Source organism: Ceratina calcarata, unplaced genomic scaffold (genome assembly GCF_001652005.2).
Source record: "Ceratina calcarata isolate Rehan_Ccalc_2016 unplaced genomic scaffold, ASM165200v1 scaffold205, whole genome shotgun sequence".
NCBI lineage: Eukaryota > Metazoa > Arthropoda > Insecta > Hymenoptera > Apidae > Ceratina > Ceratina calcarata.
In genome coordinates, this window is record NW_017142138.1 from 103,397 (window position 1) to 126,192 (window position 22,796).

The 22,796-nt window shown below is 37.3% G+C and overlaps 1 protein-coding gene across 4 annotated transcripts in view; it reads left to right on the plus strand.

Annotated features, from left to right (window-relative positions):
- Positions 1–22,796, plus strand: part of LOC108622102 (cysteine-rich secretory protein 2) — a 65,732-nt gene that overhangs the window by 26,346 nt on the left and 16,590 nt on the right. For 3 of the 4 annotated variants that reach the window (XM_026811209.1, XM_018019770.2, XM_018019769.2), the window contains 3 exons: positions 5,678–5,733; positions 18,499–18,596; positions 21,132–21,268. In XM_026811209.1, coding sequence (XP_026667010.1) covers positions 18,515–18,596; positions 21,132–21,268 — 219 coding nt within the window. In that variant the 5' untranslated portion in view covers positions 5,678–5,733; positions 18,499–18,514. Of the gene's footprint in view, positions 1–5,677; positions 5,734–7,103; positions 7,161–7,240; positions 7,267–18,498; positions 18,597–21,131; positions 21,269–22,796 lie in introns of those variants that run through there. The other variant, XM_026811210.1, reaches the window with a different exon arrangement.

A 22,796-nucleotide genomic window follows, 5' to 3' on the forward strand; every position in this document is an offset into this window, starting at 1 on the left:
ACACTGGAATGTGATAAATTTATTCAGTTTTGTATATGGTTACAAACAGTTACTTACGGTTCGAATATTCTATCACCTAATTTTACGTTCGCCACTTGAGAACAGACAGTCTTGGAATAGGAAATCTTGATTATTCGGGGTACAAAGAAGGAGAGAAAGGAAGATGGAACCGCTGATTGAACAAAGAGTCGAAGCAAACTCAATTTGATTGATTCACATCAGTGAGGTTGTCCAGAAAATCGTACCTCTATAAACGTGAGATTCAGGCACATTTTTCTTGATCCCCTTGAATGATTTAAAATTCTATAACTTCACTCTTAACGTGTTTATTTAAAAGTAGAAAAACCTCTTTTAATCTATAAAATTAATTTATTACTATTTTTTTCAAGCTGCTCCTTTAATTTACTCATCGTAACGTAAAGCAACTATTAATGCAACACTTAAAACTATATAGTATCAATTTCTAAGCGTACAATAAATTCACACGTGTGAAGTGATGATATTTCAGACTCACCTTTCATTTTACACTCCAACTTAAAACTCATTTTATGGCTCTTCAAAGTAAGGGCACTTGGAAGTGCTCGTAAAATCTAGAGTAGTCGATATTGAAGAATTTTAAGAAATCGTTTCTCCGATTCACGATATTATCTAGTCTCGTAACTCGCACTATTCAAGTATTCGTCATCGTTATCTCTATGAATTTCCAATATGCCGCGCGGGTATTTTTATCAAGAGGAACAATCATCAAGGAGAGACGCGCAGAGAATGAAACAGAATGAGCGTGACAATCAATCACTCTCTTCTTTCCAACTTTCCCTAGAAACGGCTTTGATTGATGAATTCACCAAAGGAACTTTTACTGTCAACTTCATAGAATTCTCAAATACATGTTCTTTTCATGATTATTAAATCTGTAATCCGGCAGTTGCGTTCAGTTAATTTCCATTTAATGAAGTAGTAAAATAATGTGATAGGGAAGAAATCAAACATTTTATTACAAATCACTCCCGTTGCTTATTTGAGCCTAGCCGAACATACAGATAGATTAATTCCAACACGTTCATATGTATAAGTACGCGTCTCCCTAGCGGCGCGGGGCGCGCAGCGTGCCAAATTTTGTAGGTCAAAATCGAATGAACCACGTGTACATGACCAGAATTAATTTTATCGCTTGCGACAGACAAACAGAATAGAATTTAAACACGCATTTTTTTAATCTGTTCGATTGGCTTAAACAAAGCATACAAGGTATTGTAAAATTGTCATTCGACGTTGAGAGAAAAGAAAAGGATAAAAAATGCCCGGTCGATGAATAGCGTAGGCTAGGAGCAGCTTCCGCTTGCAGTTTATTAAAAATAATGGTCCCGTGAAAAGTTGTTACTACGCCTGGTTCGAATGAATTGCGAATGAAGACATAGCCGTTAGTAGGTACCCATACTACTGCGCGATCTCTAACGCGGGATAATCTCGAGACGAAACGAGACGTTGTTCCGCGCACACGAATGGATTTTCCTTCTCCCGGGTCTCGCGTTCGTACGAGGGCAACGTTTAAAAGATGGAGGAATCCCGTTTTCAAGCATGCTCAGCCTGCTGCTATCTTCGTTCGATATTGAAAACGCCCGGCCTCTAAATTATTCCGTAACCCGTGTGTAGTTTATTTTATGGTAGGAAAGAGAAATTGAAAAAATGCGGTCGGCCAGCTGGTTAGCTGAGAAACGGCTATTCATATTCGTCTTACTAAAGTGACTAGTCGATTGATCAAACTCCACCGCTCGGTGCAAAAGATTAATTCGTTTCGCGCTTTAAAAGAAAGTTGCTTCGTTTTAAGAAAACGAATGGTGGTGTAAACTATTTTGGGTTAACACGTCGAAAGGATTAATACATCGAGATACGTCAGTATACGTGGTTTGAAAAAAGTTGGAGATATGGTCTTTTCGGAATTTTATCCCTATTTTGTTTTTATATTTATCATAGTATTGACATAGGTAATTATTACGTAGGTTGTTTATTCAAAATTTTTTAAGGATTTTCATGTCCGGAAAGCTGTTGTTTCATCTCCGGTTTTAGTAGAACTAAACGGTAATTGATGAAAGATTCATGATAGTCAGAACCAGGAAATGTTAAGACCTACGTAGCTAGCAGAGAGAAATCGCGATTGGTTCGAACAGGAATCGATACGACACGGCATCCGTTTCAGATTTATCACTTGGCTCGGTTGCTCGTCAGGGCGAACGTAGGTAACGCGATAACGACGAATCGACCGACGGGGCGCAGCGTACTCCGGGTGATAACAACACTCTCTGGAAGAGAACTTTGACGGGGTCGCGTAATGATTCGTCGCGCTTATCCGATCCGCTTTTCCGTTTTTTTCGCGGTAAATGCATTCAGAGAGCTAGCCGGGAACAAAGGCGAAATCCCTCGAGTAGTGGAAACCTTACGGGATCGCGGCAATCGATCAAATTGCCTCATTTTCGTATGCGACGCTTTGTTCGAGGGAGGGAATTTTTTCTCGATGACCTCAGTGAATGGAGAGGGCCGAGTGGATTAATCGAGATCGGAGAGAATTTCTAAGAAGTCATTCGGGTAATTGAATGCAACTGATGAGTTGAGATCTTTTTAAGCGATGGGGGTTGTTCAAGTTTTTAAATGTTTAGAAAATGAAGATTGCATATTTAATTATCTATTTGATCTTTATAAGATAATGGGAAAAGATAAGTTCTTGTTAATTTCTTAATAGATTCAACACTCTAAGATTGAAACAGGAATTGTAATACGGTTTTATTGGAATAACATATTTTAATGATCATAAAAGATCTTTTTACGGAAATTGTAAATAAGTTAAGAAAACACATTTTGGTTTCTTAACCAACAGATGTTATTAGAGATCATTAGAAATTATTAGGTCTGTTTTCATCGTCTAATCATCAATGCGGGAGAAGCCGAGAAACGTTCGTCTATGGTTTGACGTAGAATCGCGACGGACCATTTGTATGTATTTACGGCGCAATTCAGCGACTTAGTTAATTGGCTACGTAGATCGCGGTCTAGATGCGTTTGCGGCGACGACCCGATTCCCTCGGGAGCAATTAGACGTTGCCTGGATCTGACTGGAACCGCATATCCTCGCCCTCATCCCATTCATTCAGATAGGATCAATCGTCCTCCAGATACTTGCGAAACGATCGATTTTGTACGTCGCAAACGGATCCTTGATAGCCACAAAGTTAGCAATTTGTCCTATCTTTTGAATTATCTGAATCTATTCTTGATCTACCACAAGAATCCAGAAACAGTTTAGAGATGCTTGAAGCTCTTTACATCTCTTGTACATTCAAGTTCCACTTGATATCTTTTATGAGGTTTTATTGGAATAACATATTTTAATGATCATAAAAGATCTTTTTACGGAAATTGTAAATAAGTTAAGAAAACACATTTTGGTTTCTTAACCAACAGATGTTATTAGAGATCATTAGAAATTATTAGGTCTGTTTTCATCGTCTAATCATCAATGCGGGAGAAGCCGAGAAACGTTCGTCTATGGTTTGACGTAGAATCGCGACGGACCATTTGTATGTATTTACGGCGCAATTCAGCGACTTAGTTAATTGGCTACGTAGATCGCGGTCTAGATGCGTTTGCGGCGACGACCCGATTCCCTCGGGAGCAATTAGACGTTGCCTGGATCTGACTGGAACCGCATATCCTCGCCCTCATCCCATTCATTCAGATAGGATCAATCGTCCTCCAGATACTTGCGAAACGATCGATTTTGTACGTCGCAAACGGATCCTTGATAGCCACAAAGTTAGCAATTTGTCCTATCTTTTGAATTATCTGAATCTATTCTTGATCTACCACAAGAATCCAGAAACAGTTTAGAGATGCTTGAAGCTCTTTACATCTCTTGTACATTCAAGTTCCACTTGATATCTTTTATGAATCTTCAATGATAGTGGAAGAATTTTTATTTTTTGTTTATTTTGATATGAGATTTTTATGTATTTTATTGACTATAAGCGACTTTTTATATTGACTACGAAATAGAGGTACAGATATTCACTTTTTCTTCGTATACTTCACATTATATAATACCTGTTGATAACTTATAATTTTATAAGTAACAACATTTATTAATTGTATTTAAATAATCACGACTCCAAAATTGTATCATTGTAGAGATTAAAATTCAAGATTCAGCTTAATTCAAAAGCGATTGATATTTAACTCAAGATAAATTGTAATTATTTATCGTTTAACTCCATAAAGAACCGTTTTGCTAATATACGTTTGAAACATTCACGAGCCAGTGTTTTTTGCTGGTTTATCGACGCTTCTGCGCGAGAAGCAAGGAGCGCGTGAAATATGAACGAACCTATCTACGGCTTAATTAGTGACATTAATATGGATTAAACCGGGAATTTCAGCGCGAAACATTTGCATGTTGGCCGGTTGCCTACGAAGACACCTCTTCAGATCTCCTTTAGGTTTGTGGATTTGCTTTAGTACCTCGTCGATTCATAGACTAGAAATATTTAGGGAGAGTCTAAAATAATTCTGAAAATAATTATGTCAATTTTTAATTGAGAAAAAATGATGCTTTAGAACATTTAATTAAATACAACAAATAAACAAAAATATTTTCTGAATAAATCAAAGCAGTCTGAATATGCAAAATAATTATTGTTAAATTGATTTTAATCACAACTATTCTGTAAAAATTAAAAAATTATACTCGTCCATTCGAATGTTAATGATTGCGCAAGCGACGATGAAATCGTGAAAATAAAGAAAGAAAAACTTCGATTTCTGAGTGCGAAAAAGGGAGATGCGATCTTCGTTAACAACGTAGGTATCGTGATTGTTCAACGTGTCTCGTGCACATTCGGTTCGTTCGGGTGCGGCTTCATTACGCGTCGTAATTGCTCCGCTAATTAATTATACCAACTTCGAAATCCGTACGAGAATTCTCTGCGTCTATCGAGTTGCATACGCGCGGATGTCAATGTATAACGCGCGCATTCCCACACAGGCATAGTGCGCAAATACGTGTGTTCGTTCCCGGACACGTAGTCGAGGATACACAAAGGGATTAGTGCCCATTTATCTTCATCAGCTATCCAGCATACCGTGCATCTAATTAATAATCCACTAACATTTCAATTCTTCCTGAAAAATTTTATACCCCAGCGTATTCTTATAGATTTTTCATACCTCTGAAATTATAATATAATGCGTTACGTTTCATTAATTTTTAGAAAAATTAGCTTGTAATTCGGGTTTATTAGCATAAATTATAGTTTACGTTGAATCGTTAATGGAATGAATAAAGAGGAACATACAACTAGAAGATTTTGTTATGAATGAATGAATTATTATTTTCCTTTGGATACTAATACAAATTATGCCCTCAGTTTGAAATTCTAGATACATACATTCTAGACACACGTATGTATCGATTATAGTCTCATCAAATTTTAACGATTTTGGAATACGATTATCGTTGTCTGCTAGAAATGAATTTATTTTTTATTTATTCACAATTAGAGCATGTACATATTAATTTATTTAAATCTTGTAAAAACATTAAAGCAAAGATTGTTTGTTCTGTTTAGCATTAAGCTGAGATTTCCCGTAACGTCGCAAACATTTTATTCTCTCGTTTTTTGTGTTCCAGGAATTCTTCCACTCGTTGGAGGGACAATAGAAAACGTATCGGTCCGCAGATTCCCGGTAAGTTGCTTCTTATTCCAGCAATAATTTTTCGATAACGAATGGCGACGCGAAACTGGAACGTGTTCCAGTTATTTCGTGGAGGACTCGTTAGTCGGGAATACTTTACTTCGGTAAACAGGGAGAGATTCGTTTCTTTAACTCGTCAATAACCAAAAAACCGCGCAATCGCGCTGTGCACAGCGCGTTGAAGATTAAACCATTGTTTATCTCCGCCCGGTTCGTTAAGCTTTTTCAGTTACGCGTTGCATGCTTATACGAATTGTAGCTCGTTTGTCTTCCGTCGTTTTCCATTTACTTCTTACGCTTCCACCCTATCAGATGGTGTTAGGTAAAGAAGAATAATTTCCACGCCTTGCTACACTGGCTGGAAGCTTGCGTTTCTTGCTAAACTACACCGTACTGGGGAATCTCGATTCAATTGGAACGGACTTCACTTTTTCTCAAGTGCTTTCTCGTAGCTCTCTGTCATTTTGTGCTTAATTTTGTCTTGAAAAAATTTTGTCCACTTGTCGTTTGTGTCATGATAATCATTATAGTTAGTGAAAAATATTTTACTGACTATTTTATCGAATATCGCTATGAAGATAATAAAAATATTTTCAGTTTCATATAATTTATGTATGAGAAGATGTGAGAAACACTTTTATTGGTTTTGCAATTACAAATTGTTTTTCTATGACACTCACCCCTCGGTCATAAAGTTCGGCTTGCATGTGAAATCAGTAAGCGCGCAAAGGCTAAGGGAAAAACATTTCCTCTCGTGCGAGAAACTGACGGCGAAGCGCATTTGCATTCGGCCCTGTGTTTAAACTATTGCGAGCTGCGCGAACCACGTTTATATGGAAATTCCATGAACGATGAGGTTCGCACAAAGGTCCGCGGGATCGAATTAAATATCACTGGGCGTAACAGTGCTCAAAGCACCACGTTCAACGTTTGTCGATGTTCGAGATCGAGCAAAAAATATTCCTGACAAAACGTTCCCTTCTTCCTTTTTTAACTCAGATATTTCGATTCTTTTGTTACCCGGTGTAGTGTATCCTCGATTATTTTATTACGTATAGAATTAAATATTCTTGCGAAGGAAATATTATATTTAGTGCTTATGTCATGAATGTAGAATATTCATTTGTATAATACAATCACCGAGGAGTGATTACTAAAGAGTATGATTGTGTTTTCAGCCCCATTGGGCCCCCGAACGATTAGACGGGCGCTGCCACTATTTAATAGTATCTCCTCAGTGAACAATGTAAGAAAAAGTTTGATAGAAAAGACCAGTAATAACATTTTGCTTGCACTTAAAATGACTTTTTTATCTTTCTAACTACCCATTTTTCTCCTTTATCGTTTATCTTTGACTGAGCAAAACGGCCGGAGAGCAGCGAACAATGAAAAATGGGGGAATGGCACGATACTTCACGGTTCGTTTATTTATAAAATTACTTACTTGGCCGAGTTTATGAGTACCCGGTGATAAAAGGCCGTCGTTATCTTTCCACAGTGAAACACGGTCGCGTTGCCTTCCAGGTGAGATTAAAAAAATGCAAGTTTTATATGCGCGTACGTGAGGCGAGTTTTCGATTTTAGTAAGTGCAATTGTTTCAAATATTTTTGTTTGTTCAGCGAGGTTACCATGCTTTTAAGGTAGTTTCTAGTCATGTTACAATGGCATTAAAAAGTTCACTGTGTATGAATACAGATCCCACCTGTGGTCTTGTGTTCTTTACTGATGTGAGACCAGAAAGGAAGTTTTAGATATGAACGTATACCTTGTGAATCTATTCCTCACATATATATCTTCCTCTATGAGTTTTTTCTCGACACCTTTGCACCTTTTAGAATGTTTTTACTCACAAACGATGACGCTGCCCACTCTAATTTCTTTATATAAGATTCTTACGACTCTTTTACACGACATATTAGTTTTTCTAAAAAATTGTGAAAGCATTTTTTTTGTCATAATTAAAAATGTAATTTTCGCGAGATTTCAATGCAAGGTTTACGCGTAAAATAAGTGACATTTATTGCTAGGCTTCCTATAATTTTAATCATCGATAAAAATAATAGCGTCATTAGTGACATACAGTAAAAATTTAAAGGAGATCATAAAATTAATTTTCACGACTACTACTTGAAATGATTTCTCCGTGGACGGTTTCTAAAAAATTCGCGGTTGACCTTACACAAAGTTGAATGTGCAAGTCGTGAGAGAAATCGAATTCAGTCGAGGTTTTTAAAATCGAGGATCAGCCTAACGTTCGCGGGAACTGGAAACTCAAGTAGAAGGTAAAGGAGCTCGTTGCGGTGGCCTCGCCCGACTTATTAGATCGCATTTCATTCGCCGCACCAGATGCAACTTAAAGTTCCATCGCGTCGGCGGGGGGATCTTAAATGATGTTACCGCGCCGGTGTACGCACGCGAAACCACTGTTGAACAGGGCGGGGTGGGAACTCCGTGAGCTTCTGCGAATGCACAAGCCTCGAGTCCCGATGGTATTCGCTACGGTGCTCCTGCCGCGAATAGGGTGAGATATTACGTTTCTCTACCACAGAGAGAAGGAGAGAGAAAATGGAGAAACTCACCGGTGGATACCCTCTTAAGAATTACTGCCGACAATGCAAAAAATATTAACTTTTCGTGAACAACCGGAAACTTAAATTTTGGCTACAAAAACCAATTAAAGTGTGTAACATTTCGACATATCTTAATTCTCACGTTATTATGCTAATCTTTGTGCACTGATGTCTTCATTCTAATACCACGTACTAGGAACTTTAAAAAGATTTGGGCTTGGAATGTCCCTACGACTATTTTTGACATTATCTACGATTTCAATTGTAGTAAAAAGCTGTTTAAATAAAAGTAAGTAACCAACAGGAAATATGAAACTAGTTAGAACAAAAAGTTGTTTGCTCTTCTGTAAAATTTCACTTTTGTCAGATACGTGGTATTAGAATGAAGGTGTCGAATACATTAAATTATCATTTTTGACGTATGCTGTGTGAAGGTTCAATGGATGGACGTGATGAACGAGAGCCTCGCTGTTGAGCATGTTTCACGTAGAATTAGGACGCGAGCTTGGATTTTACTAGTCCGTATCTAGTTTACATCGGTAGAGTATACTCGAAATTTATGGCGTGGCATTTTTCTATAAGTAACGTGACATAAATCCGATGCTCCGATTTATTGTTTCGGACAGGAGCAATGTTTTAAGTGGACTGCGTTCTGTTTGGAGTCTTCGTAGCTCGCTACTGAATATTTGATAAAGAATAGCTTGAGGAAAATATCGCAAGCAAGGAAGGGAGGTTCTTTGTATCATTTATATCCTGGCAGCGCAATGGTATTCACAGCGTATCTCACAGACCGTGAGATTCTTGATTTCTATCGAATAAGACGCGATCAAGAATGTAATCACATTACACGCAGTCTTGCTTCTGATACGCATTATTATAATACAAATTTAGTTGAACATTGCTTAAATAATTACAAAATTTGAAAGACAATAAAATACAAGCACTAATGGATTAGAAGAGTCAAACAGTGTTCATTAATTGTATTCTTTTTACTATGAATATATCTGATCAGTCACTTTTTCATAGTTACATTTTCCTAAAATAATTGTTAGATTGTATGACGATTCAAAAATAAAAATATAGCGAAATCGCGCGATCATTTGACGATCACAAAGAGAGGAGAAAGTAGAAAACCAGGGAACTGCTACTAAGAAAGTAGTTTTACGCTACAAAAACACCTCACTTCGTCTTATTTCCTTCGACCAACGACCACCGCCGTGCCGCCGTTTAATTACCGTTTCGTTGGTGGTTTTACTTTTGCCTGGTGCTCAAAGTGGACTCGAGTTTCCGCTAACGAGCAAAGAATTCAAGGCGAATTCGTGATTCCCCGTGTGGCCCGTGTTTCGATGGTTGTTAAAAGCTGCGACGAATCACTAGAGGAACCACTGTGTGCAACAAAAATTGCATTAATTGATGTAATTTAAAATATGTTTTGTGCGTTCATATAATTTAAATAAAATTTAATATTAATTGACATAATTTAATGTAGCAGCTGGATAGAGCAAAAGGAAGATTTGTTGAAGTTGAATCTGTTTGAATAAATAGTAAAGAATCGAAGCATGATTAAAAGTCAATGAAAAGTACAAGTATGAAGTTTTATATGCACTGGAGTTTAATATATGTATGCATGTATAACATATAATCAAATGAGTAGTAAATTTGTGTCAGTCGAACTGTATCGGGAAAGAGTGCATGTTTGGAGTATCATAATTTCAAGCTCATTAGGTGCAAACTTCTATCTTCACGTGAAACTGACCTCAAACAGTAAGAGGCAAGTCGAGGGAACGAAAAGGGTATGACGGTGGAAAAACTTTTAAAGCAGAGATCCGGGTCTAAGTTTTGCAATCGATATCGGGGAAACCGGGCTACGACGTTACACTTCCCCTGCCGCCCTTATCGTCTGGAAATATACATATAACTCTATCTACAAATGTTTATCGACGTCGTTTCGAGTAATACAGTCAGGAGTTTGCTTCTGTTACTGCGAAACCGATGGCACTGAGACTAGCAATGTGGTGTTGACTTAATGAGTTTCGTCTTTCGGCTTTTCAGTTTCTACTTGTTTCACTGTGTTATACATACGTAATTTTTATAACCCTTTGCTTTGTAAAGTAGTACGATGATTATGAGTGGTTTTAAATATATTTCTGATTCATTGCACGATTCCATATATCATTAACTGTATCATTCGTTGTGTCACTCATTTGATTATTTATCATATAATTTCTTATAGCGTTCACTTATTTTGACTACATTCAATTTATGGAAATTAATTAGTACCATGAATAAGTCCAACCATAGAATTGTCCATTTCCAGCAGGCAATTCTGACTGACATTAATTTATCCGTATGTTCTCTGTAATGTTTTAACTATTACCATTCTCCCATGCTTATCGCATTCACTGTGATTCCCGAATCTCGCACGTTAATTCCCGTTCCGAATCAAGCAATTCTCCCCTCATCTTCGGTTCGAAACGGGAGATGGAAGCCGTGAAACGGCTGTTAGCCACAGGCAAGTTGTGTTAGAATAGGAAGACGCATCCGAACACGCCGTTGTTGATAGAATCGGTACGATCCAATCAGAGAGCATACGACTACATACACGAGAAACTATTCGATGAACGGAAAGGCCTGGTTCAATAACATGTCGTATGTCCCATGCATTCCCATTGATTGTTCTTTTGTTTGACACTGCCCTTTCATATGTTCATATTCTTAACTGAATCCGCTTAGCAATGTAGAAAATCTATTATATGAAAGATGTGAAAAGCATAGAACTACGTATATCATGTGGCAATTGTTTCATAAATTGTTGTCATAGATAGTATATACGAAACTCTTAATTATTTTGCAATAAATTACATATTTAAATACAAATAAAACGTGCATAATATGTTTTTAATAAGTATAATACATTTTATCGATTCATTCTGGAGTTAACATTATACATAACTTAAAAAATAAACTTTACAAAGATCGAGGAAGTCATACCTGACATTTTCGAGAATAGCAATTATTGAAATCAACAAATATTGAAATAACTCGATGAACACTTTCGGCATTCCGATCGTTCCTAAGAAATAACAAAGCGTCAGAGTCACGTAAGAAGGAAAGACGGAGTTTTACTAAAGCACGTTTGGTGGCCGGCGTTAAACTATGAAACGGACCGCGGGCGTCAGGCTGTGGCCTTTGCCGCGAGAAATTCACTGCGAATGAATAAAATCCTCTTACAAAATCCTTAGCCACGCGCGGCGCGATGTCCCGGCGCATGCATACATGCATGAAACCAGCGCGATGCGGTGGAGAACGCGGTTCGCAGCTCTCTCCGCGAATTGCTGGCGCGCCGCGAATCTGAAACGAGCACGAGCCTCTCGGGAATAAACGTTTTCGTTTTCGTTTTCTTCGTTTCTGAAAAGAAACATACCCTGAAACCGGTGCTGCCCAGCGTTCGCGAATTTTTCAAGCCAACTCGTTGGGGTTGGAGGTGATTTTCTTGGGACTCCTTCTCTTGGTATGTTTTGCATACAGGAGACAATATGAGTTCTGGTTGTACCTCCTGTTGTTTTTACTGTTTCTTTCGTTATTGGATTTGTTTTTCCTTGGGTCAATCAGTTTTTATTAGAGAATGGTCGATAACGAAAATTGAGTAAAATGACAGGTGAAATAATAGTTCAATTCAAAAGTAGAACACGAGACCTTTATTTTTATAAGACGATGATAGGTAGTAAGAAAATGTTAACTGGTGTAAATGAAGGGTTAGCCATTCTCGCTTTTAATGACGAGCACAGTTTCATTAGGAGGGCAAAAGTGTTGTTTAACTAAGAAAAGAGAGGGCAAGGAAACTAAGACGAAGTTAGTATAATTGCCGGTTTCCTGTAATCGACTATCGCAACGAAACTTTTCGACCCAGTTTTAACGTTTCGTCGAACACCTTAAATTTAACACGCCGTTCAAAGCGTTAAAAAGTGCTATCAAACCTCGGCGGACGGTGTTCTTGAAAGGATACAGATACCGGTTCCATCTTTTTTACACTTATCTGGATACGGATAAAATTTAGATTCAAGTAATCTCGAAGTAATTTTACTTTCAGATAATCACGACCCCCAAATAGCCTCTTTAAAACAGATTACACAGTAAAACTTAATGAACGTTAGAATAAAATTCTAATTTGCTTCAGATTTCTCTTGTGATTCATTTGGAATAAACTTATTTGTAAAATAACATATTTTAATAATCACAAAAAGAAAGGAAAGGATTATGATTTTCAAATAAATTTTATTTTCTATATTTTCATCACAACACTCTTTTTTGCTTTTAACCATTCTGTTCACCCTTTTAAGAAAAATTTAGATCATCTATTATTGCAACGCCAGGGGAATGCAAAAAAGAATAGTAGAGAACGTGGTACGTAACGAGGTTATTGAAACAGCCTGTACATCTCGTTTCAACCCTTTAACGGGGGAGAAAGATAGATAGATTCGGTGCTCGTCCCTGTGCACTTGTAGGTTGTTAGAGAAGGACGGGTGTTTCTAGGTGAAAGAACGAGGATCCCTGAGGAAATCCGGCTCGTCAAAGGAGCCCCCAGGTAACTTCTATTAAGACCTTTGTCGCATGATTCGCATTTTTATAACCGAATCGACATGGCTGAAACGTGATTTTATCCCCCGTTGGCTCGCCCAGAGATCTTTCCACGAACAAAGAGGACCCAGGATCTCTCGAGAACGATACGCATTACAAAAGCATTCGTGCATCCAGAGAATTGTAAAAAAGTGTGACTATGAGTGTTGAGTGAAATTATCATGAACTATATTAGTTCAACTAAATACATAGTAGTAGATAGATTCTCAGTTTGCTTAATATCTTGAAATTAGTACCATAAACGTTTTACTTTTTATTTGTTTTTTTCCCCCCTACTGAACACTTCTCTAATTATTTCTCATAAATCCCACTATTTCAATCTGATAAATGGTTGCAGAACAGTAAAACTGTCTTAACAAGGTTGGGCGTTCTGAAAATTGACACGTAAAAGTAGCGTAAAGTTTTAAAGCGACAGTTTTACGGACAGTACAGTTTGAAAACTGAACGACGCGACAGCCAGCTAGGTTATCGAGGTTTTTGTTTTGTAAAAATTGTGATCGTATCTCGTGAACGATGATATTTTTCTGACACTGAGGCATTCTTTCGAAGCGGTTAAACCGGGTGATTTATCGTCCTGGAGCGAAACGCGGGTCCGAGTGAAGGAAACGCTTGAAGATTTACTATTTCGCGCGTGATCGAACACCTTTATAGAATTCCTTTTTTTTATCTTCCGTCTCAAAATGATTTCACTTGCTACATGAACGTTATTCGTGATGTATGCATGTGAAATGTGCAACGCAAGCATTATGCATATTTTGCGTATATTTAGTATTTTCAGATTGTTTTAAATAGTTTAAACTTCGATTAAGCGAAATACATTTGTACAAAGGAGAAGGAAACTGCAGCAGTATTTCGCATGATATTGTTTCTGTTGAAATAATTGCATTACGTGTCCTTATCAACGGCACATAAACAGGTTGTAACTGTTACGATGATAACGCTGTCAAAATTCATCGTTTCCTCGCGGAATATTGCGTGTCTTGTCCAGATCCAGTATTCAGGAAACCGCGGACTAGGTTCGTCCAATTCGAAACGCGCAATTACTCCACGGCTCGGCTTTGTGCACCAGCGAACGGCGTGGCGTGTAACTTTCACGTTGAACACGCCACGACCTGGCAGTCCAGGACGAATGGTAGCATTGCGGGAAAATGTACTGGCTTGGTCCAATTTCGGCGTCGCTATTAAAATAGATTGATTCGAGAATAACACATCGCGCGCAGTTAATTAATCGCACAAGTGAATTTATAATTACTTAATCATAACTTCCAATATGAAATCTATACGTCGGATCTGTCCAAACAATTCGCGGGGGCAGAATGCTTTTGATTGCTTGTTTGAAAAATCAAACGAGATTTTATTTTTTTTAGTAATGTTTTACATTATATGGCATACGCATTTTAATTCGTCATTTGTTATTAAAGAAAAGTTTTAAAAGTTCAAATATTAGGTATGACTAGCCATGGTCTGACTTTTAACCGATTTATACTACTGACTCCATTTCCACTGGCAAAAATTGGAATGGCGTTGCAGATTACAGTCAAAATTCAATTTCCTTCTGCGTTTCGCGATCTATGCTCGATTAATCGTTAGCGAGTTGTTGTTGTTGTTGTTTTTACAATTAAATGAACAAACACAAACACGTGTACGATGACAGCAGTATCGCGCGTTAAAGAGTGGTCGTGCGTCTACCTGCGTAGAAAGAGCGTGCCCCTTTTTCATGTAATATTTGACACTGTGATACTTTCATTTGATTACATTTTTATTGTCCTAGTTTTTCACAATTATTTTTAGTGCCAAGTATTACACAGTAAAAAATCTATATATACTTTGATATTTAATTTTTTATATCATACATGTTTGAATAATCTGAAATTGATACAAATTGTAGATGGAAACCGTTTGTTTGAAATATTGATGACGCATAAATAATCGTCATGAGTTCTCCGTATGTCGAATTATTCATTGGGTAACAAAATATTAATGCAACTGTGAACCGAATGCGTTCAGCTTCAACACTCCGATGATACCTAGGTGTGCATAAATATGTATGTATATGCATATATCTTGTTCATTTATGTTAATAATGAAACGACACATTCGATAATGAATATTAGTTATGGAACGCGATCGAGCAATTGTATACTTCAAACAACAATATTTTTCAGAAATTAATGATATTGAGATTTCTGATCGAATCCAATGTTTCTGATTAAATACACGATCGTAATGATCATCAAAATTACATGACCGATTGTTGTCAATCCATCTCATTCAAATTTTATAATTCTGTTTGATATAATTAATAAACACGTAATTATAGATTACAAACGAATTGTAATGGTAATTTCCTTAAACGAAATTAATTAAAGTAAAAAAGCTTAATACAAAAGAAAAACAATGTGACAGTTCTTAATTCCTTGTTATTAATGTATTATGAATGATTACCACTTGAAGAACAGTCAAAGTGAAATTACGTATTTTCGAAGATGGTCGTTATCGGCGTGATTGCAGCTTCATTTGCGAGATTGAATGAAAACATTTATAGACGCGCCGGGGAATTTGGAACGCACACTTGTTTTCTTTCTGCGAAACTTAAACATCCGGATTTTTCCAACATTGTTTGTTGCATTTTCTAGATTTGTATTTATTTTGAAAGATCTAGTTCAGCTTTATGTTATAAAAATTTGATATACTCTTTACTCTAAATCTGGCAATGAGGAGGCCTTGAGTTTAAACTGGCGATGAGTGTGCAGATGTATTTGCATACGTACATGCAGTATCTCAACAATGAGCCGAAAAGTGTGGCTAAGGAGGTGTGTATGATAATAAACATCAAGTCGAGGACAGTGACGAGTGTCGATTTTCCTCTATTTCTAGCGACGGTCTACCTATGATCTCACTTGATCAGTCTATTAGTTCTGCGCTCCCATAAAATAATTCCTTATCTTCAACAATTCAGATATTGGAGTTTGATTAACAAAATAGAATTATCCGATGAACTGAGATATAAATAACAATACTTTTTAAAAGCTATTCATTCGTTTATCTCGACTACAGTTATACTACTGTCCATATATTATTTCCATTTCATTTGCCCAAGTCCACCAGGTGTTTCATAAATCATCAGCCGTTGTCCAAACCAAATTAGCACGGATTAATCTTGTTCTCTCTCTATTCCCTTTATTCGCTGCTCTAAACGTATCTTCCCACCCGAGACGGCCTCGACTCTGTTCAATAAAGGTCGGCGGAGTCCTCGAGATCGAATGTCAAAGATATTTTTCGTTCTCCACGAACCCGTGGACCGTGTGCAGTCGCTTTTATGCCTCCCGTTTTCATTTTCTCCGCCGGAATCCGCCCTTTTCAGCCGTTCAGAGGTAGAAAGAGGAAGGGTAGATACCAACGGTGTTCAGAGCGTATGCAAAGTGGTTTAAGATATAGAGGCGGATACGCAAGAGCCTTCTTTTGCTTGCCGTCCGCCCTCCATTCCGTCCCTCACTCTTTTCTATCGACTTCTGATCAGTCGGGCCTGAAATCGAGACACGATACGAACTCATGAACCATTTGCCCGGGTATCGACGATCGTTCCCCACTCTCATCTCCTCTGTTCGACGGTTAGAATATGTAACGATACCTTAAGCGATCGGTATTTGGCAGAATTTCAAGCTTTTCTCTGCCCTATCGGCGGACTTATGCAAGTTTGTGGGAGTTCGCTGAATAAGCGAACAACTAATGTCGCGAGATATCGGTATCTAGATGGATGTAAGTGTAGGATAAGAGAGCAACGCATAAACTTAAGTTTTCCTATGTAAAAACATATATCTTAGAGTACTGTATAATTCAAATCATTTACTTTTTACAAACGATCTTCAATCTATTCTTCTATCTTTTACTGTAATACAAAACATAATACGAAGTATTTTAATCCTTGTCCACAATCTTTGCTCAAAATTTCGAGAAAGGAAAATCTTGTTCTTTTCTCGAAAACTAATTAATTTACTTTTTTATTCAGGCTACATTGCATTTATTTCATCTGCTTTTCCATAACTGATTTAAACTTCCTTTTTACGACTTCAAACTGTATTAAAAATTTTATAAAATCACGTTCTTCTTTCGAGTAATTGAAATGCCAAAGGCGACAGGAGCTGGTATCTCTTTCTGAGATTCGTTCTTACGTTTCACATCGTTGAAAGGGTTGAATGAAATTATACGGCAGTCTGTAGAATGTAGAAGAATCTCGTAAATCTTTCTTTTCTACTCAGATCGACGCGATGTTGAGTCGCGTCGCCCTCGGATCGCTTATTTTCATTTTCTGCTCTTTTCCGGCTGTCTCTCCGTTTCACACGTCTTTTCGCTTTCGCGCACGTACGACCGAGTTATCCGGAGCGCACATACGAAAGAAACGAGGGAGTACGAAGTCCGCGTTGCGAAAAGACCGGAGATAAGAAGCCCTGGTAAGAGGCTTTCTTTAATGAACGTCGCGTCACGAAAATATAAGCTCACTTCGACTTCGCCGAAGACGAGCCAGTGAAGCGAACGTTCTGAGAAAATTGGCGAGTCTGGCTCCGAGTGCCATTTAGATAAATAAATAGAGACCAAGTGCAGTTGAATTATACGATTCCACGATTTTCAGTGTAACTAGGCTAATCAGTATCTTTCTACTCCCAGCAAATAATAATATCGTTCGATAATCTCGAAGTAATGAAATTTTTTATTGAATAACGGAATTAATCCAGTTAATTGAAAATGCTATCTTTGTACTAGACACAATCATATAGTAATAAAAATAATGCACCATTTAATGTCAGCAGTCATGTATAAATTTTTTTAATGGGACCGTATTTCGACTATTTTTAATACCATTAACAAATATCTCTGACAATGAGAGAACGCTTTCGACAGAACAACTTTGATGTCGAGAAAAATTAGAATTCGCCTTATTTTTAGAAAACGTGTGCTGTTTTAGTTTGCCGGATACAGACGTGACATTTCTTAATTGATAAAAAAAACTCGGAAATAGTCTCCTTTGGTCGACGCGAAAATTTTGTTGAAAGCGTCGCCTGTTAGGAACCTTAAAACGCGAAATACCATGAAACAAAACAAAAATCTTCACATTCTATCTTTTGAATAAAATATTGTATAATGGTTCTAAAAAGTCGGTAAAATGAATACTATGAAGAAAATTAATGGTAAAAGAATCGTGGATTTCAGTAGGATACTGTGTTATCAAACGTAGTAATATTCTGTTTGTAGTTAATTAAAAGTGAGAATTGAAAAGGGAAATTGAAATAAAAAGAAAGGCTTGATAAAAGTTTTAGCAAAATTGAAGAGCATATGTAGAAGCATTTTTTTACATTTTTATGTATGAAAACCACGTACGTGATTAGCTTCCTTGCATTGAACGTAATAACACGTGCTGGAAAAAGTTACAAATTGTTTCTCTATAAAATTCTCCGATGTTGAATCCATCCACCAGATAGAGCATATAAAAAATCGAAGTATGAGCAAGGTGGTAAAATTTTTATTAAAATTTTGGTTGATCTGTTGTAGGGCGTGATCAGAAATCATGAGGTGGCTGTGGATTATCGTGTTGATAGCTCTAGCGCTGCCAGCGGCTGTGCCACGGAGGACGCATCGCAGCAAACCGAGTAAGTGGCACATTTGTTTCAATCTCTCCGATTCCAGTTTTTACTCTTCGCTTTTCATGAAAAACTCGCCTGTGCTCCGTTCAGACTCGCGAGAATTGTTGCGCTTGATAAAATTCAACGATATCGTGAATTTTTCTACAGTATTTTTCACAGTTTCTGGGGAATTCCCGTCAGCGGTTTCCCAGGAAACTTAATCGGAGTTTTTACACCTAGACGTTGTGTAATGGTTCAAAATCTCATGTCGGATTCGTGCCGATTATACGAATTGATAGAGTAATTCAATTTTTAAATGTAGTTTTGTTAAATGTACGTCCATAAGAATGTAGACTAATGTCATGACTTTTGAATCTTGTTTAATACAAAAATACGCATTTAATGAACCGTACATTTCTTTATATTATAATTCGATTTTGGATTGAACTCAAGAAAAACTATATAAATGAAATATAATTGAGATTCAACAACGTAATAATTTATATTCAATAGATTTATTGTATTTTTCGAGAGGTTTAATAATGTCATTTTACAAATCAAACTATGATGGGCAAAGTACCGGAATTCTTCACAAGTTTTTCATAACGGTAAGACAGAATACTGTTTTTTTCCACCCTTGCGCACAGGATTCATTATGCACACCTGTTACGGTTGGCACTAAACTTCATGGCGTCTAATTTCGGGTGAAAACACGTAAAAAAAGAACACCAATATAAGGTTGGCATAAACAATACTGCCGGAAGCTGTATACACTGAGGTGCTAGTACAAGGAATCGCCTGGCAAACTTTATGCAAATGAAGCAGTGTACGGAAAAATTTGGAGAACGTTGGGAATATAGTCCAGACGCTTACCTTTTTATAGTGAGTGAACGAAAGATCTGCCGACGGAAGATACTGAAAAACGTCTGTATAAAAAGACAACTTGAAATAAATTCTGCTCCTGGTCGCTTATTTATACAATCAGATTATTCAGTCTATTATTTGACTTATTAGCAGCAAATTCAGTAAATGGAACACAGTTATTCTTGCTCTTATTATCAAATTAAAAATTGATTGCATTTGATAAGCATTTCTTCGATTCATTTGTAGTGTAAAATAAAAGACAATTGGTTTCGTTAACATAATCTGTTCAGTCCATTCTTTTTTAATATTCCCCAGGTACTGATGAAATTCTCTGTGTACATATAAATCATCAGAAAAATAAGATAGTATTTAGTAGAAGTAGAATTTCACTGAAAGAAATAATAAATGAGAACACAAGAAGAATTCCAGGTTCATTCGCCAACCGGAACTACCCTTTCGCGGTATTCATCAAAATTCCCACATTCGGGTTCCCGTTCCAATTCACCGGGTAAGATAAACGTCCTCGGGCGATGAATAATTCCCCGAAGTTTGTTTCGAGCTGTAAGTAGGATCAAGCCAGGCTCCTCCAATGGGAGCATCGAGTGCCGTACCCGCGTGAGAGCAACTCGGCTAACCCCGGTCCAAATGTTAAATTAGGGTCGGAGATTGTCGGTGAGGGCTCGGAGATTTTATCGGTGCACGCGAGTGGATAAACATCTGATCCCTGGGGTACGCTGGCACGGGTCGTCGCGATAAATTAGGGTCGCAAGTAATTTACAAGGAGATCAGGTCGCCGTTGATTACGAAAACGGCTGTCCAACCGAACGACCTTGCGGATTGGCCGATCCCCGGCTTCGTTCGCGGATAATTTGTGATCATCGAGCGATATCGCCATATAATATTATAGTAATTAAGTTGAAATGGAATAAGAAAACGGAATCTGTCATATCTGCTTGTGAGCAAAGAACGTGACGTGTTCTCACTTGAAGAATTCTGCGATTAATTATAATTTAAACACTTATTGGGGGAAGTTGGTACGATAATTGATTTGATTTTCTAAAAAACATAAAAGTAGGAGTGACAAATTGCTACAAGTGGCAAATGGATGTTTAGTACGTTTACGAATACGTATATCGCTACGCTTATAGAATTACAAAACGTACGTGGTTCGTATGAAGTTGGTCAGAATTTTGCGCTACGTGATTAAACTTTCCCATTAGAAAAAAGGCTTTCAGCGGGTGAAATCGAAATTCGCGAAACGGTTGGATTGTGGGGCGGCAAACAAGATAAAGGGTATGAAAGTGGAACGTTATTGCCCGTTCAGAGTTGGTTGTCGATATTCCCCTTTAAAGCGGATACTTGTTCCCCGTGGTAAAAAAGGAGGAAATGGAGCAACACGTACGGGATGCTCCAAATAAAAACCAACAAACTTTGTCATTGTGTTTGATAAATTCTGAACAGTACATGTTACATGTAGCACAATAAATTCGGGTTCTCTGAAAAATAATATAAATCAAATGTCAACGAACGTACGATGAATAGTAAACTTTGCCATCATATAGCAGTTTTTTAGCTAGATATACATATGTATAACACGTGTAATAGTACAGTTTGTTTGTCTGGTAAACTTTGTGTGTGTAAAGAATATTGATTATCACGCGGGGTTTATTACGAGAGATGCTTTGCGTTTGCTTGTAGCGCCAAGATTGTACGGGGAAAGGGTACCCGTCAAGCTGTTAAGGACAAGCAACAGCAGAGTCCGGCAGAAGATCGTCGATACTCATAATTATTTTCGCACCCAGGTGAAACCACCAGCGGCCGACATGCTCGTCATGGTGAGTTTGTTACAATTTTATTCTTGCGTCAATCTCGGGCATTTGTTTGAGGAAAACTCATTAGCTGGCAGAATGATTTACGATTTGCCTGAATTAAATTCATTTAATCGTCACGGTACGAAATTCTTATATTGTCGTAGTAAAAATTAAATCGCGAATACTTTAACAAAATAAAATAAAAAGTACCAATTATTATTTCTGATATGAAATAAAAACAAAGTATAAATCGGAAAGCAGTTATCGATTAAAGACAAACAGAAGTTAATAGAATTGAACAAAACGATACTGTAGTTTAAGCGAAAGAGTACAAAGCCAGTGAGTTGGTTATTCTCTTTTCCGTAGTACTATCGTCTAATTGAAAATTTTAGATTAGTTTGCACAACGATCCCTTGATTAACGCATTTAATTGCGACCGCGAGGAGGAAGCACGGAGGTTAAATTAAGATTGGGAGCGAACGATTAAAATGATGTTTGCGTACGAAATAATTACTCTGCGATGCGTCTTGCACGAGATTCGTGATTAATTGTGACTCGTTATTTCGGCTCGGTTTCGACGGTGTTCAAACTTTATGTGTCAATTTCTGTATCGAGAAGTGATTTTATAATGCGCTGCAAACGAATTTCATTTTAATTATAGTTTCATATTAAATCATTACGAATTATGATAATTGGTTATATATTAATTCTTTATTTCAACTGATTACTTTATTAATCAAATAGAGATTTTGATTCGAATTGAAATTCTCATGAATCGAATTCATTTTGTATTAGTATTGCGTTTAGGTAATATGATGGAAAAAAAGGAAAACGCTGATCGGACGTCTGTCACTAACCAGCGCACAGGTTCCACATTTGACGTAACTCACGTCAGCATTAATAGTAAGATAAAACAAAAGAAGAGAAACGAGACAGCGATTATGAATTGTTCGAAATGATGTGAAGCTGTCTGAGAAAATTAGATCAAGATGAGATACAAAAGTGTGTGTCGAAGTTTTATTTCAAGTTTTATTCCAATTTTTACGAAACTTCATTGTTATACTGTGATAAGAAAAATCTCGCCGTCGTATTAAATGCAGTCGAAACTTGATTTCCCGAAGATTTGGAAGAAAACCCGAAAAGGACTCGCGACGATTTCATCTGGGATAGTGCTCGAAAATGACCGACACTATGCCATTTCGCTACGGGCTGAGTTTCCATTCGATTCGATAGGACTTCAAAGGGGCATCCGTACCGTGACACTTTTGGGGTTCTCGGTTCGTAACAGACACAAAGGGTGATCGACTATTTCTCTCCATTTAACACTTAATCGGCCGCGTCGGATAACAGTAACCCAATACTGACATTACGGTGACTTGCACGATTGGTAAAATTCATCATGTATCAGAGTAAATAAACACCTGTAATTTCATCAATACGATATCCTAAAATTGTCTACGTGAATCTTCTATTTCTCGGTTGGAATTGTAATTCTAGTATTGACAGGAATAAGTATTTTAAATACTTAAGAATTAAATGACTTATTTTGCAA